Source organism: Oryx dammah, unplaced genomic scaffold, assembly GCF_014754425.2.
Source record: "Oryx dammah isolate SB20612 unplaced genomic scaffold, SCBI_Odam_1.1 HiC_scaffold_29, whole genome shotgun sequence".
NCBI lineage: Eukaryota > Metazoa > Chordata > Mammalia > Artiodactyla > Bovidae > Oryx > Oryx dammah.
Window position 1 is genome coordinate 70,141,718 of NW_024070213.1, and position 14,330 is coordinate 70,156,047.

Sequence of the window (14,330 nt, forward strand, 5' to 3'; positions counted from 1 at the left end):
AACAGTTAGAACACCAGACATGGAACAACAGGCTGGTTCCAAATTGAGAAAGGAGTACGCCAAGGCTGTATATTGTCACCCTGCTTATTTAACTTATATGCAGAGTACCTTATGCGAAATGCTGGCTGGCTGAACCACAAGCTGATATCAAGATTGTCAGGAGAAATATCAATAATCTCAGATATGCAGATGACACTACCCTTATAGCAGAAAGCAAAGAAGAACTAAAGAGCCGCATGATGAAGGTGAAAGAGGAGAATGAAAAAGCTGGCTTAAAACTCAACATTCAAAAAATGAAGATCATGGCATCCAATCCCATCACGTCATGACAAATAGATGGAGAAACAATGGAAACAGCGACAGACTTTATATTGGGGGGCTCCAAAATCACTGCAGATGGTGACTGCAGCCATGAAATTAAAAGACGCTTGCTCTTTGGAAGAAAAGCTATGACAAACCTAGACAGACATTTAAAAGCAGAGACATTATTTTGTTGACAAAGGTTTGTATAGTCAAGGCTATGGTTTTTTTCCCAGTAGTCATGTATGGATGTGAGAGTTGGACCATAAAGAAAACTGAGTGCCGAAGAATTGATGCTTTTGAACTGTGTTGTTGGAGAAGACTCTTGAGAGTCCCTTGGACTGCAAGAAGGTCAAACCAGTCAATCCTTAAAGAAATAAGTCCTGAATATCCATTGGAAGGAATGATTTTGAAGCTGAAACTCCACTACCTCGGCCACGTTTTGTGAAGAACTGACTCACTGGAAAAGACTCTGATGCTGGGAAAGATTGAGACCATGAGGAGAAGGGGATGACAGAGGATGAGATGGTTGGATGGCATCACTGACTCAATGGACATGGAATCCACTGAGTTTGAGCAAACTCAAACAATGGAGTTTGAGCAAGCTCTGGGAGTTGGTGATGGACAGGGAAGCCTGGCATGCTGCAGTTTATGTGGTCACAAAGAGTCAGGCACGACTGCGCAATGAACTGAACTGATCATAGACTCGAGCTTCCTGGTGGCTCAGCAATAAAGAATCCACCTGCAATGCAGGAGATGGGGGTTCAGTCCCTTTGTAGGGAAGATCCCCTGGAGGAGGGCATGGCAACCCACTCCAGTATTCCTTCCTGGAGAATCCCATGGACAGAAAAGCCTGGTAGGCTGTAGTCCATAGGATCGCCAAGAGTCAGACATGACTGAAGCAACTGAACACACAGGCACCTCACACACTCTTCATGGATATTTCCTGCCTCAAGTGGAGGAAACACTTCAGGTTTATTTCTAGTCCTTTCCATCTTCATGTTCTTTCATTGAAGGTAGGAAGGGGAGGAGTAGGGGGAGATGGGTGCAAAGGAGGAGGGGGTGGAGGTGACAAATAGCTAACATGCTTGGTGACAGTCTGTTACTCTTGGGACTCTGTTTACTAGTGTATGAGGTGTCTCTACCCAAGGCCCCAGCTTTTGCACCCCTCTTTGGCTCTGTCTCTGGGATATCTCATCTTTCTGCTCCCTTTCCACTTTTGATCCGAGTCATGGTCTCTCCACTGACAAGCAGCTCACCCATGGGGGATGGTGGCACATCGTAGTTACCTCTGTTGCATTAGTAATTAAGTATAGGCTTGGAGAGCAGTCCTGTGGACCTTCTGGCTGGTTGCTAAGTGGGCTGGCATTTTCTCTGCAAGCCTAGCTACACTCTTCAGTCATATCTGAATATGAGAGTCACAAAGCCTATGTTTGCAATGGACATTAGGAAGCCCACTTCAGTCTTAGCTCTGAGACATGTTTCTCAACACAGTGAACTGGAATCCCTGCAAGGGGGAAACATTTGTTGCAGACCTAGAATAACAGTAAAGTTCTTCATTGCTCAACTGGCCTGTGATTCTCGGGTGTTTGCTCCACAGTATGGAACCTCGGGTGTTTGCTCCACAGTATGGAACCCAGAAGGGGCAAAAGGGTAAGTGTCACTGAACACTGCCAACACCAGGCAGTGGGGATACACTAACCACAACAGTAGAGATGGATGTCGACTAGTGCCAGGTTAACAGATTAGCTCATTAACTGTAAAGTCACAGTTGCTGGCTAAGAGGCTTGGCTCTCCTGAACCTTAGACTTGATGTATCTCTATGGCAAACTCCTCAGGATGAGAGACTAATATATGGTTTAAATATGAAAGTAATCCGTTTCTCTAGAAAGATTTCCTAAGGTTAGAGGAGACTGAATTTTAATAGCCAGTTATATGATTCTCTTAGAAGTAGCAAACAAAATGAAACTTTAAAATGATACAGACGTAAGACTCCAGGAATCAATAATTCACAGAAATAGGACACACAGCTGGCTGGTCTCAAAATCAGCTGCAATAAATTGTGCCATGTGGCTGCTGCTCTCCTGCTTAGCTGCAGACGGGTAGCAGTTACTTCTGATGTATTTCCTGTCCAAAACTAATTCTAAGGATTGCAAGGTTTAAGTTGCATTTCCCACCCCCCACAGATGAACCCCTTAACTGGGCACTTTCCGATATATGATTGCTTTGATCTCCCAGCAACTCTGTGTGGCAGAAGCATGCCTTTCCCAGTAATGAGGACACTGACCTTTGAACTTGACGAATGGACTTGTCCAGGTGGAATACAGTAAGCCTGAGGATTTCAGTATTAGAGTATCTGACCTCATCTGCTGTGTTCCTTCCACTGAATCATGATTTTTTTTTTTTCTTGACACATACCCTCCTAGCTGGTCAGGCAGTTTTTATCCATTTCCAACTGCCCAACAAACTAAAGATGAATTGTTTATCACATCTGCTGTATTTCTTCTCATCAGAGCTCTTCTGCAGTTTTCCCCCAGCATCTGTGCAAACTGCTCCCAGCTGCTCTAGCTCTTCACACTCCAGCTCTTCGTGCTCCACCCTCTCCCAGGAAAATCAAGATTTTTCTTGTAAAGTCTCTATTCTGTGCCAGGCTACCTTGGGGGAATCTGGATTATGAACACAATGCTAGATTTTTCTGTTCCAAAAGGGCCAACGAGCCTCTTGAAACAATAGTCTAGGTAAGGATACAGTTTTACAAAACTCACTTCAATTTTAACCACTTGTCAACACATGCTGCAATTGCCTCTAACCCTCCTGAGAACGGAAGCCTTAACAGGAGGGTACAGGACTTCACCATAATTCAAGTTGAGCATTCATTGGTATTTCTAAGCAAGTTCATCCGCAGGTCTGAATAACGTCCTCGAGGCAAAGATCAGAAACTTAATGCTTGTGTTTCCAGTTTTGAGTCCCATGAAAAGACTTCACAGCAGAGCCAGGTCTCCACACTTGGATTTTAAGGGCAAGTATGTCTAGTGTCTTGGCCATGTCATGGTGAGTGATAGCCACCCCAGAAGCAGTTCCTATGCCCTGGCAGCCTCCCTGTGGCTCAGCCCTTTGCTTGATGGCCTTTAAGGACCAAACCAACACCTACTTCAGAGACGGTTCCAGTTTGCCCACAAACCATCGGGTACTTGGGTTTATTCTTCCAGACACCACTGGGGTAGCCCTGTTCCTTTAAACTTGATAATTCAAGGCATGAATTGACTTTGAGGACAATCCTATACTACCAGTGGGGCTGGAAGAAAATAATAAAATATGGATTTTCTAGTTAGTTACCATCAGCTCTGCCCCTGGGCCTTCCCACTTGCCCAGCCAGCACCAAGTCAGCCCAGCTTGACCAACGACCGTTCCAGCATGTCAACTCAGGACAGCCTGCTGGCCCTCCCCACACCCACCCCTGCTCTCTGGCTCCTACGTGCACTCTGGCTTGGCTCCCCGCCAGCTCTCGACTCAAGCTCCCAGTTCTCAGTTCCACCAGCAGCTCACCGACCTCCATAACCTACAGACCCATGTGGGCAAAATGTTGTTGCGTATGTTGAGGGTAGGGAGTTCCCCACACCACCAAACAACTCTGCAATATTAGATGGCTGTCCTACAGTTCAACTCAATTCTGAAATTATCCACACAGAGGCTGTGTCAGATCCCACAGGTTAAGGGTTCCATCCTACAACATTACCCCACCCCTAGCCCACCATTTTAGACTATGGTCTTCAGACCCAGGTCGTCACTCATACCTTTGCCCAGCAGCTGTATCTCAGAGGTTCCAGTAGCCTCCTCCTTGGGTTTGAGTAATCTACCAGAGTGGCTCACAGAACTTACCAGATCACCAGTTTATTACAAAATGGTATAATTCAGGAACGCCAGATGGAAGAGATACTTTGGGGCCCGTTTTGTGGAAAGGTTGTGGAACCTCTACATTCTCTTCAGGCTCTGATTGCAACCCTCCCCAACCCCGTCCCTACATCCCATGTGCTCACCAACCTGGATGCTCCTGGAGACCCATCCTTTTGGGGCTTTACAGAGGCTTCCCTACACAGGAATGACTGTTTAAGCCACTGGCCATTGGTGACTGATTTCACCTGCAAACTCTCTCCCTGGAGGTCGGCAGTGGGACTGAAACCTCCAAACCTCTAATCACAGGGCTGGCTCCACTGGCAATCAACCCCCATCCTTAAGTGCATCTAAAAAGCAACTCATTCAGTTCAGTTCAGTAGCTCAGTCGTGTCCCACTCTTTGAGACCCCACGGACTGCAGCACATTAGGCCTGCCTGTCCATCACCAACTTCCAGAGTTTACTCAAACTTATGTCCATTGAGTCGGTAATGCCATTCAACCATCTCATCCTCTGTCGTCCTCTTCTCCTCCTGCCTTCAATCTTTCCCAGAGTCAGGGTCTTTTCCAATGAGTCAGTTCTTCACATCAGGTGGCCCAAGTATTGGGAGTTTCAGCTTCAGTGCTTCCAATGAATATTCAGGACTGATTTCCTTTAGGATGGACTGGTTGGATCTCCTTGCAGTGCAAGGGACCCTCAAGAGTTTTTTCCAACACCACGCTTCAAAAGCATCAATTCTTCGGCACTCAGCTTTCTTTATAGTCCAACTCTCAGCAGTGGCCACAGGACTGGAAAAGGTCAGTTTTAACTCCAGTCCCAAGAAAGTCAATGCCAAAGAATGCTCAAACTACCGCATAATTGCACTCATCTCACACGCTAGTAAAGTAATGCTCAAAATTCTCCAAGCCACGCTTCAGCAATACGTGAACCATGACCTTCCAGATGTTCAAGCTGGTTTTAAAAAAGGCAGAGGAACCAGAGATCAAATTGCCAACATTTGCTGGATCATAGAAAAAGCAAGAGAGTTCCAGGAAAACATCTATTTCTGCTTTATTGACTATGCCAAAGCCTTTGACTGTATGGATAACAATAAACTGTGGAAAATTCTGAAAGAGATGGGAATACCAGACTACCTGACGTGCCGCTTGAGAAACCTGTATGCAGGTCAGGAAGCAACAGTTAGAACTGGACATGGAACAACAGACTGGTTCCAAAGAGGAAAAGGAGTATGTCAAGGCTGTATATTGTCACCCTGCTTATTTAAGTTATATGCTGAGTACATCATGAGAAACGCTGGGTTGGAAGAGGCACAGGCTGGAATCAAGATTGCCGGGAGAAATATCAATAACCTCAGATATGCAGATGATACCACCCTTATGGCAGAAAGTGAAGAACTAAAGAGCCTCTTGATGAAGGTGAAAGAGGAGAATGAAAAAGTTGGCTTAAAATTCCACATTCAGAAAACTAAGATCATGGCATTTGGTCCCATCATTTCATGGCAAATAGATGGGGAAACAGTGGAAACATTGGCTAACTTTGTTTTGGGGGGCTCCAAAATCACTGCAGATGGTGACTGCAGTCATGAAATTAAAAGACGCTTACTCCTTGGAAGGAAAATTATGACCAACCTAGACAGCATATTAAAAAGCAGAGACATTACTTTGTCAGCAAAGATCCATTTAGTCAAGGCTATGGTTTTTCCAGTGGTCAGGTATGGATGTGAGACTTGGACTATAAAGAAAGCTGAGTGCCGATGCTTTTGAACCATGGTGCTGGAAAAGACTCTTGAGGGTCCCTTGGACTGCAAGGAGATCCAACCAGTCCATCCTAAAGGAGATCAGTCCTGGGTGTTCATTGGAAGGACTGATGTTGAAGCTGAAACTCCAATACTTTGGCCACCTCATGTGAAGAGCTGACTCGTTTGAAAAGACCCTGATGCTGGGAAAGATTGAGGGCAGAAGGAGAAGGGGACGACAGAGGATGAGATGATTGGATGGCATTACCGATTCAATGGACATGAGTTTGGGTAAACTCTGGAAGTTGGTGACGGACAGGGAGGCCTGGTGTGCTGCGGTTCATGGGGTCGCAAAGAGTCGGACATGACTGAGCGACTGAACTGAACTGAACTGAACTCACATCCGTACATGACTCCTGGAAAAACCATAGCTTTGACTAGATGGACCTTTGTTGGCCAAGTTACAACCTACCAAACTTTCACTGCACTGAGCACTAACAGTGCTGGTTTAATTTCCTCATTCCAAGGAATGCTGTGGTGTGGCACTACAAAGGTCCTCAAATAAGAATGAACTTCGTGCTTCATCTAAGGGGAAGAAAGAGAGCAGCTCTAGGCTAAACCACTGTCAATGTGATCCTCACTGCAGCCCTGCCAGATGCTCAATAGACATGCAATGGAGCAGAGGATGTTGGAGGAAGAGCTTCAGCAGGCTTCTTTCCAAGGGCCTGGAGAGAAACACAGTGACCCTCAGGGAGTCACCTTATTTGTAAGTGAACATTCCACAGATAACAGAATACAATCTATTAATAAACACATTTGATCACAAAAGAGACAAGCAAAGCCATCAGAAGAAGAATGATCCCCAAGCCAGGGCTAGACTTAAGGGAAGTTATTTCTGAAGAGGGATGGTGGTGGGTCCTTGACAGAAATGAGAGATCAAAGACTGGGAAATCAGGCACACTGAGAACACTGCCTAACAAGACCGCCTAAGGGTCATCTGAGTCTAAGGTACCGCTTCTCTGTTTGACTTAGCATTTCTATGGCTCAGAGCTCAGCCTCTGTAAAAGTGGATGGCAACTTGAAGAGATGTGATAGGATGCAAATAGAGTTCTGTCCCTTAGAAGAGATAAGTTCAAAGGCTTTGCTTTCATTTCACTGTAAGTCGTTGAGCAGCTTTCATTTTAACTAGGAAATCTTATTCTGACATTCTTTTTCTCCCCCTCCTTGGACTGATACGTATACACTATTTTCTTTATCTTCCCTTTGAACAAATGTTTTTATCCTGCTGTCATTCTTCATTAATGAGCTAAAAAACTTTTGTTTTTTTCCCCCAAGAGCCAATCATTTGTATATAATTTTGTTTTTTACATTTTTGAGAAGTATGTCTTAGAATTACAGACAAGGGAACCTGATGGAAACGATCCATTTTAAGGGCCGTCAGGGCTGGATGGCATTGCTCACATAAAATGTACAACCTAAATTCCAACCCTTATTCTACAATTCCACATTGATTGTTAGCTGCCCCTGGTTTTACAGGGAGAGAATATGCTTGTCACACTGACGTAATACACGTCCACTTCTCTTTGTAAAGAGCGTGTTATTCCAGTGGACAACTCCATCTGTGGAGGCTCTAAGACGGCTGCCTGAATCATCTTTAAGGCTAGGATTCTGAGGAGCTCTCATTTCCTGGGTTCCTGTCACTGCAGGATTGAGGTAAGACTGAAAGTGACTTCACCTGGGAAATGCTATTTGTGAACTCTCTCGTGATAATGAGTGATCCAGCCCCCTTCTTGGTAAGTGAGCAAACTGAGGTTCAGAAAAGTGATGTGACTCATGACTGGCAGGTTGTGGCCCAACCTTGGCCTGACAGTTCATTTAATCTTGAGTACCAACTGCAAATATTTGGTGAAGAGTCACATTCAAAATAAGATATGTATTTCTATTTCATATTTCCTCCTAGGGTTCAGCCTGTTCCTGACTTGAGAATATTGAAAAAGACGTGGGTACTAAACACCCAAAATGACACTACTTCCAAGAAGGAAAACAACTTTATCATATAAAGAAGAACAAAAGTACACTCTCAAAACACTCCAATATATTGAAATTGCAAAATGAACTTGGCTGAGAGAAAAGCTGATGGTAGCAAATGTAGCTATAAGAATAAAGGGGTTCCTTGCGAGTGACTCAAATGTTCAAGAGTTGAGCCATCCGCAGCTATAAATAGATTCTGGAAAATAATTTTAAAAAACTTTCTGTAAAAAACAAAACAGCTGCATACAATAAAGGAATACAATCTTATTGAAAAACACAAACAACAGGACAAAAGGAAATGATTTTTTTTTAAAGTTCAAATGCTCTGAATGTGAATCTACAGAAAAAAGATTTTTTTTGCTTTAAAATATGCAAAGAGAAGTGAAGCTAGAATTTATCTCAGAAATATATTAAGCAGACCCTAAAGAATATTTAAGCTTCAGAAGGAAAAGAGGGGTTATCAATGAACTGCAGTTAAGATCACAAACTCCTTATCTGCAAAGAGAAAAAAAAAAATCTATGATAAGCTATAATAGTGATACAAAGCAGAATTAATTTTAAAGATAAAATTTAGAAGCTCCAGGGTTAACAATGCAAACTCATTTCCTCTTTGCTCAGCCACTCAGCTGTTGCCCTCGATCTCCCTGACACAAAATAACCACCTCCTGCTAGCAAAACCTACAGGAGTGATTCCCAATCTTTAGGTGCAAAAGAATCCACTAAGAGGTGGCTAAAATGTTGATTTTTTGCCTCATCTCCCAGAAAATGCTGACCAGGTAAGTCTGGGTTGGGCTTAGGAACCCACATTTTAACAGGCACCCCATGTGAGGATGGCAAATGTCATCAGAGGCTCTCATGCCAAACTATTCTCTAAGGCTAGAGTCTCTAAACTTGTAGTTATTGCCCATTAACAGGTTTTGAAATCAGCTCAATATGACAGCATTTGAAAAGAAACAAAACAGAAAATATTAGTGTATACTGTGCAATTTGGGGATTCATTTATTCAATACCTATTAGGGTGGCCAAAAAGTTTGTTGAATTTTTACATAAGATCTTACAGAAACACCCAAATGAACTTTTTGGCCAACCCAATATGTAAGTGTGAGTATATGTGTGTACTGAGTTGTGAGGTAAGATGTATTCTGGAAAACATCTCAGCCAAAAAAGTCTGAGAGACACCAGCATCACTTCCCTGTGACGCCCTCACTGTCCCTCCCCCGCAATCTAAGCACCAAGTCATCACTACAACCACAGGGCCAAAAGGGGAAGTGAGGCTGTGTTCTATGTTTATTCTCAAGTGTCAGGAAGGATAACTAGTCTTTGGGGTTCAGGAATGAAGGACAGAAGACTTGTTAGGATATGGAAGACCCTTGGACGCAGTAGATGCTGTGAAATTTAAAAAAATGTAGCCTCTCACCTGAGCTCAGCATTTTCGGAAGGTCTGAAGGAAGAAAGGGGATTGGCAAGGAGGACTGAGTGGAAAATGAGGGACAGATAATAGTTAAAACTCAAGAAATTGGAAGATTAAGCCCACACTTTATTCTTGTTGTATGAGGATTATGCTAGTAACCCATCATCAGGAGATGGTGTGGCTTCTGTGTTTTGTTTGTTCTCCCCAGGAATGGGGATGGATACTGGCCCATTCATTCCTATCCTCTTGATGCAGCTTCTAGTGACAGAGTTTGAAGGTACTGGCTTGGGCACAGACAGGTCCACAACTTGTTTTCATGGAGACAGCTTTCACCAAGTGGCACACAGCCCCGAGAAAGATGGCAACTGGAAAATAACACCACATGTTTTCAGAATGGGGTGCTATTGACCCTACCCAGCCTCTTTACTCTGGTCTCTGCAGCCCCTTAGAAATTTCTCCACTAGGTCAGTGGAGAAAAGTCCACCAAGGGGCTCAAAGAGAATCAGCCTTCATTCCACTCGGCAAGCCATGCATGCAGTCTGACTTTGGCTTATTTTCAACTTGAAGAAGGGATGTTTTTGTCTTTTTCTGGACCCATCTCCACACCACCCCTCAAAGAGTACCTTTTCCTACTTCTTTGAAGGTTTAGTCCAGGCTAATAGCACCTTGGGCTTCCCTGGTGGCTCAGAGGTAAAGACTCTGCCTGTCAATGTAGGAGATGCAGGTTCGATTCCTGGGTCGGGAAGATCCCCTGGAGAAGGAAATGGCAACGGACTCCAGTATTCTTGCCTGGGGAAATCCCATGGACAGAGGAGCCTGGCAGGCTACAGTCCAAGCACCCCAGTGGGAAGATAATTCAATTCAATCAACAAGGCACTTGCTTCTTCATGGTGTCAGGTAATCTTCATTCAAAGGGTGCCCACAATCAAGACACAAATACAATTACCAGTCTCTGCTCTGAGTAAAGTGACTCTTCTAATCACCATTTCTCCTTTTAAGTGTTTTGAAACTGGAGTGTGGGTTTAGCAGCAAATGTGAATGGAGTATCAGGGTAACTGAATTCACACACACACACACACACACACAAAGGTACCTGAGATGTGAGCATCCACCACTCCCACAATCCCATACCGTCAGGCTGCAGGCTCCTCTGCTACAGTTTCACTTCACGAGCTCATTTTGCATGTCTTATAATGCCCAGGACACCATCTACTTTTGAGCACCTTATTTTGTTGGCACCAATTTGGAAGAAGAGTGAAGCCACATGGGAAATGCACTTAGTGCCACGATAGAGGGAAACGACTAAAGTGAAGGCAAAAAGCAGCAAGCCATTCGCTAGGTCAAGTGGGTCTAGCACAGTCTGTGATCTGTAGTCTCTCAGTTCACACACTGCCACACAAATGTTCCAACCAGTCCATCCACTGCCACTCACTGTGCTAAGTGCATGATGCCTTTAAAAAGAGAGCTCTATTTCCAGCACCCTTTTAAAATCGTCAGCTATAACAACTTGCATAGCCAATTTACTGTCATGATCTTTGCTGACTGCTTTCAGTACAGGAGGGATGGGGAGACAAGCCTTTTGCATTGCTGGGCTACCAAGGAATCTTCCTTTGAAGAGACTGCTTCACTCCAGAAGGAAAAACGGCTCTCTTCTACACTTGCTATTTCTCTATCCTGTTGTTTAATCACTCAGTCATGTCTGACTCTTTGCAGCCCCATGGACTGTAGCCTGCCAGGGCCCTTTATCCATGGGGATTCTCCAGGCAAGAATTCTAGAGTGGGTTGTCATTTCCTCCTCCAGGGTATCTTCCTGACCCAGGGATTGAATCTTCTTCCTTGGCAGGAGGGTTCTTCACCACTGAGCCACCTAGGAAGCCCCTCCCTAACCTGTAGATGGGGAAAATAAATGCTAAGACATGCTATTGTGAGGGGCTAAAAAAGAGAAAAAATATAGCACACAGCAGGCACTCATTGTTACCCTTTCCCTTTGGTGCTGAAGGAAGGTGAGTTACCCAGAACACTTGTTTTCCTGGGCAGCAGACTTTTAGAGAAGACAGGAAGGCAGTGTTCCTAAATAACTGAGGGAATCAGGAGGAGCCAGTCCTCCTCATGGTACAGCAGAATTAGCAGTGACTATGCAGCTTCTGCAATTTAATCACCAAGGGAGTCCTTACAGCCTTCTAATGGTGTTTGTCAATTAGCCAATTAGGATATGTGACAGGTGGTGAAGCCTGATGTTTACCAGACAGACACATCAATTCAGGGTAACTGGATAAACTAACTTGTGGCAACAGGCTAAAGCTGGGTCCCCACCCTAAAATATCAGAAATGTCTTGACTTTTCTGTAAAGTCTGTAATGCCTCTTAATGCACAAGGCTCTAGTCATGCTGGCATATTTGCACTCTCTCAGTACACTGCAATCTTCAACATCCTTCTGTGTACGTTTCTTTCTGTGCTTTGGAATGCTTTTCCATCCTCCACCTTCCTGCAGAGTCAACACCTACATCTAGGAAGCATTTCTTGTTCCTCTGTAGTGGGTTAGTATCAGTCACTCAGTCGTGTCCAACTCTGCAGCCCCAAGGACTGTAACTCATACAGTTCCCCCGTCTGTGGAATTCTCCAGGCAAGCACACTGGAGTGGGCTGCCATTTCCTTCTCCAGGGGATCTTCCCAATGCAGGATCGAATCTGGGTCTCTTGCACTGCAGGCAGATTCTCTGCTGTCTGAGCTACCAGGGAAGCCCTTAGTGGGTTAGGGTGCCCCGCCATCTCCAAAGACAGTCTAGTCTTGTGTCTGTCATTGTACTAATCCCACTATGTTCCCACTATTTCCTGGACTGTCTTCCCATTAGACAATGTGCTCCTTGGAGATTTACAATACATTCTGTAAGTAAATAAATGCACAATCTATGTACTGAATGAATGACTCAATGAGTAATGAAAGAATGAACCCAGGAATGGAACATGAATTCAGAATCCAACCTCCCACACAATCCTTTCTTTCACCATATCCTTTGTCAGCAGCAAAATAGCTACTTTCAATAGGTGGGTAGGGAGATGAGTTGGTGATGGACAGGGAGGCCTGGCGTGCTGCAATTCATGGGGTCGCAAAGAGTCGGACATGACTGAGCGACTGAACTGAACTGAACTGAGGGAGACTAAAGTCTTTAGAGGAAAAGGAAAGTAGTTGGCCTGTTACCCCTTCTTAACCTGACATTTATTTGCTCTTCTGGGTAAGACAAATAACTTATCTCTAGTTAACAGATTATTAACTACAGATCTTCTCTGTAAGAAGAATGGAGTGAGACTGTTACTAACGATACCTCCTTATGTATTAACTACAACAAAAAGCGAGTTCTACAAAAGAAAACCAGAGAAACCTGCCTTCCATTGATTTCGTTGGCCCTGGGCTCCAAAGATACTGTCACCTACACCTGCCTTGTTTAAATTCTGCCAGCAACTTGAATTCAGTTATGTTTGCAACTGTGAGTTTTCATCCATGAAGCAAAGTGAGGCAACCGCCTTAGCAGAGATGAAACATAACCAGGCCTTATCTTGTCCTGACCAGGACATCTAAATTATGTCTCAAAGAGAAGTTTATACTCCCTGAATAACATAACCATCTACTGAGAAGTCTGTAATTGATGATTAATCCTTCCAACATCACCTCGGAAACCCCTTTTCAGTGTAGGTAGGAGTGTACAGCATTTAGAAAATCTTTCCCCCTTCCAATCAAGTTGAAATAACAGAGCTTCTACAGGAAGATTTTGGCCATAAATACATTTATGATCAATTCACTACTTGAAAGCCAATGTTCTCTGTTTTATGAGATCACCTCTTAAAGATCATGTTTTGAGAACCATCGGTCTCTGATGATCTGCCCTTCAGCTCTGGCTTCTTTCCTCGGCTGAGCCCACAGTAGAGTGTCATGATCATGCTCAAATCAGGGCACTCATGCTGAGCAGAATCGCTATGAAACATAACCCCCAAGGGAAGAGAAGAGAATTTCCTGACCTTGTGCAGCTCCACAGGAGTTGGGGACATGATCTCCTTTATTTCCTGCTTCATTTTTCTCAGGGTGACAGATTTCCTGCCCACATCTGAGGGCAGAGTGTTGCTGCGAGTGGTCTGGCTATAGTGTGGCCGGGAGCTGCTCCGTTCCTGGAAGCTGGCCTGTCGCCCCAGCTGACTGCGAGATGAAGGGGCCTCGTGATTCAAACTCATCGTGCTCCCCGACATGATCGTTGCCTGCGGCAGTGACAATTTTCAGAAACAATTAAGCCATCGAGTAAGAGGAAGGTTTGGCTGCTCAACATGAAGCACATTTCTCCTTCTGCTCAGTCAAAATACAGTCTCTTCAGGGCATAGCCAAAGGCTGGAGAATGGAGGTACTGACTGCACCATGAAAGTCTGGGAAAATGCTTCGCAAGTGACATTTACAATGCATGTAACAAATCCAATTTAAGTGCTTAAGCCATTGAGTTTATTTAAGCAAATACCACCTCTGGCTGTTTGGAGGCACACTGAAGAGCTCTAACATCTGCTTACTCCAAACTACATTTTTAAGCAGAAACTTTCCACTGAGTGGGCTCTAAAGATGGGATTTATCAGGCAACCTTCAATATATCTTACAGAAATGAACTAAGAACTTCTTATTGGAGATCAGGCAGCCCCTATTGGCAATGGCACCTCCAGCCCTACCCGCAGGTAACAACAGGCTGAAAAGAGGCTACTGTACAAAAGCGAGGGCTCCTACTCAATGTTGCCTTCCTAGCTTTGGTGTACTGTCTTCCCTTTGGCCATGTGGCCAGCCCGGGAACTAAGCAGATGAGTTAGGTCTCCACATCGCTTGGTGTAGGTCATTGTTTCTTAGAAATGACCCATGTGTAAGATCCTCAAAGAGGTTAAGGAATAATCATATAACGTGCTACTGGAATCAACCCTTTGTCCAAAAGCAATGGG

At 44.4% G+C, this 14,330-nt stretch overlaps 1 protein-coding gene across 1 annotated transcript in view; it reads right to left on the reverse strand.

Moving 5' to 3' along the window:
- The window catches only part of GRIP1 (glutamate receptor interacting protein 1), a 751,108-nt gene that overhangs the window by 13,543 nt on the left and 723,235 nt on the right, over window positions 1-14,330 (reverse strand). The window contains exon 23 of the mRNA XM_040233396.1: window positions 13,383-13,616. Within this exon, the coding sequence (XP_040089330.1) occupies window positions 13,383-13,616 (234 nt within the window). The remainder of the gene's footprint in view (window positions 1-13,382; window positions 13,617-14,330) is intronic.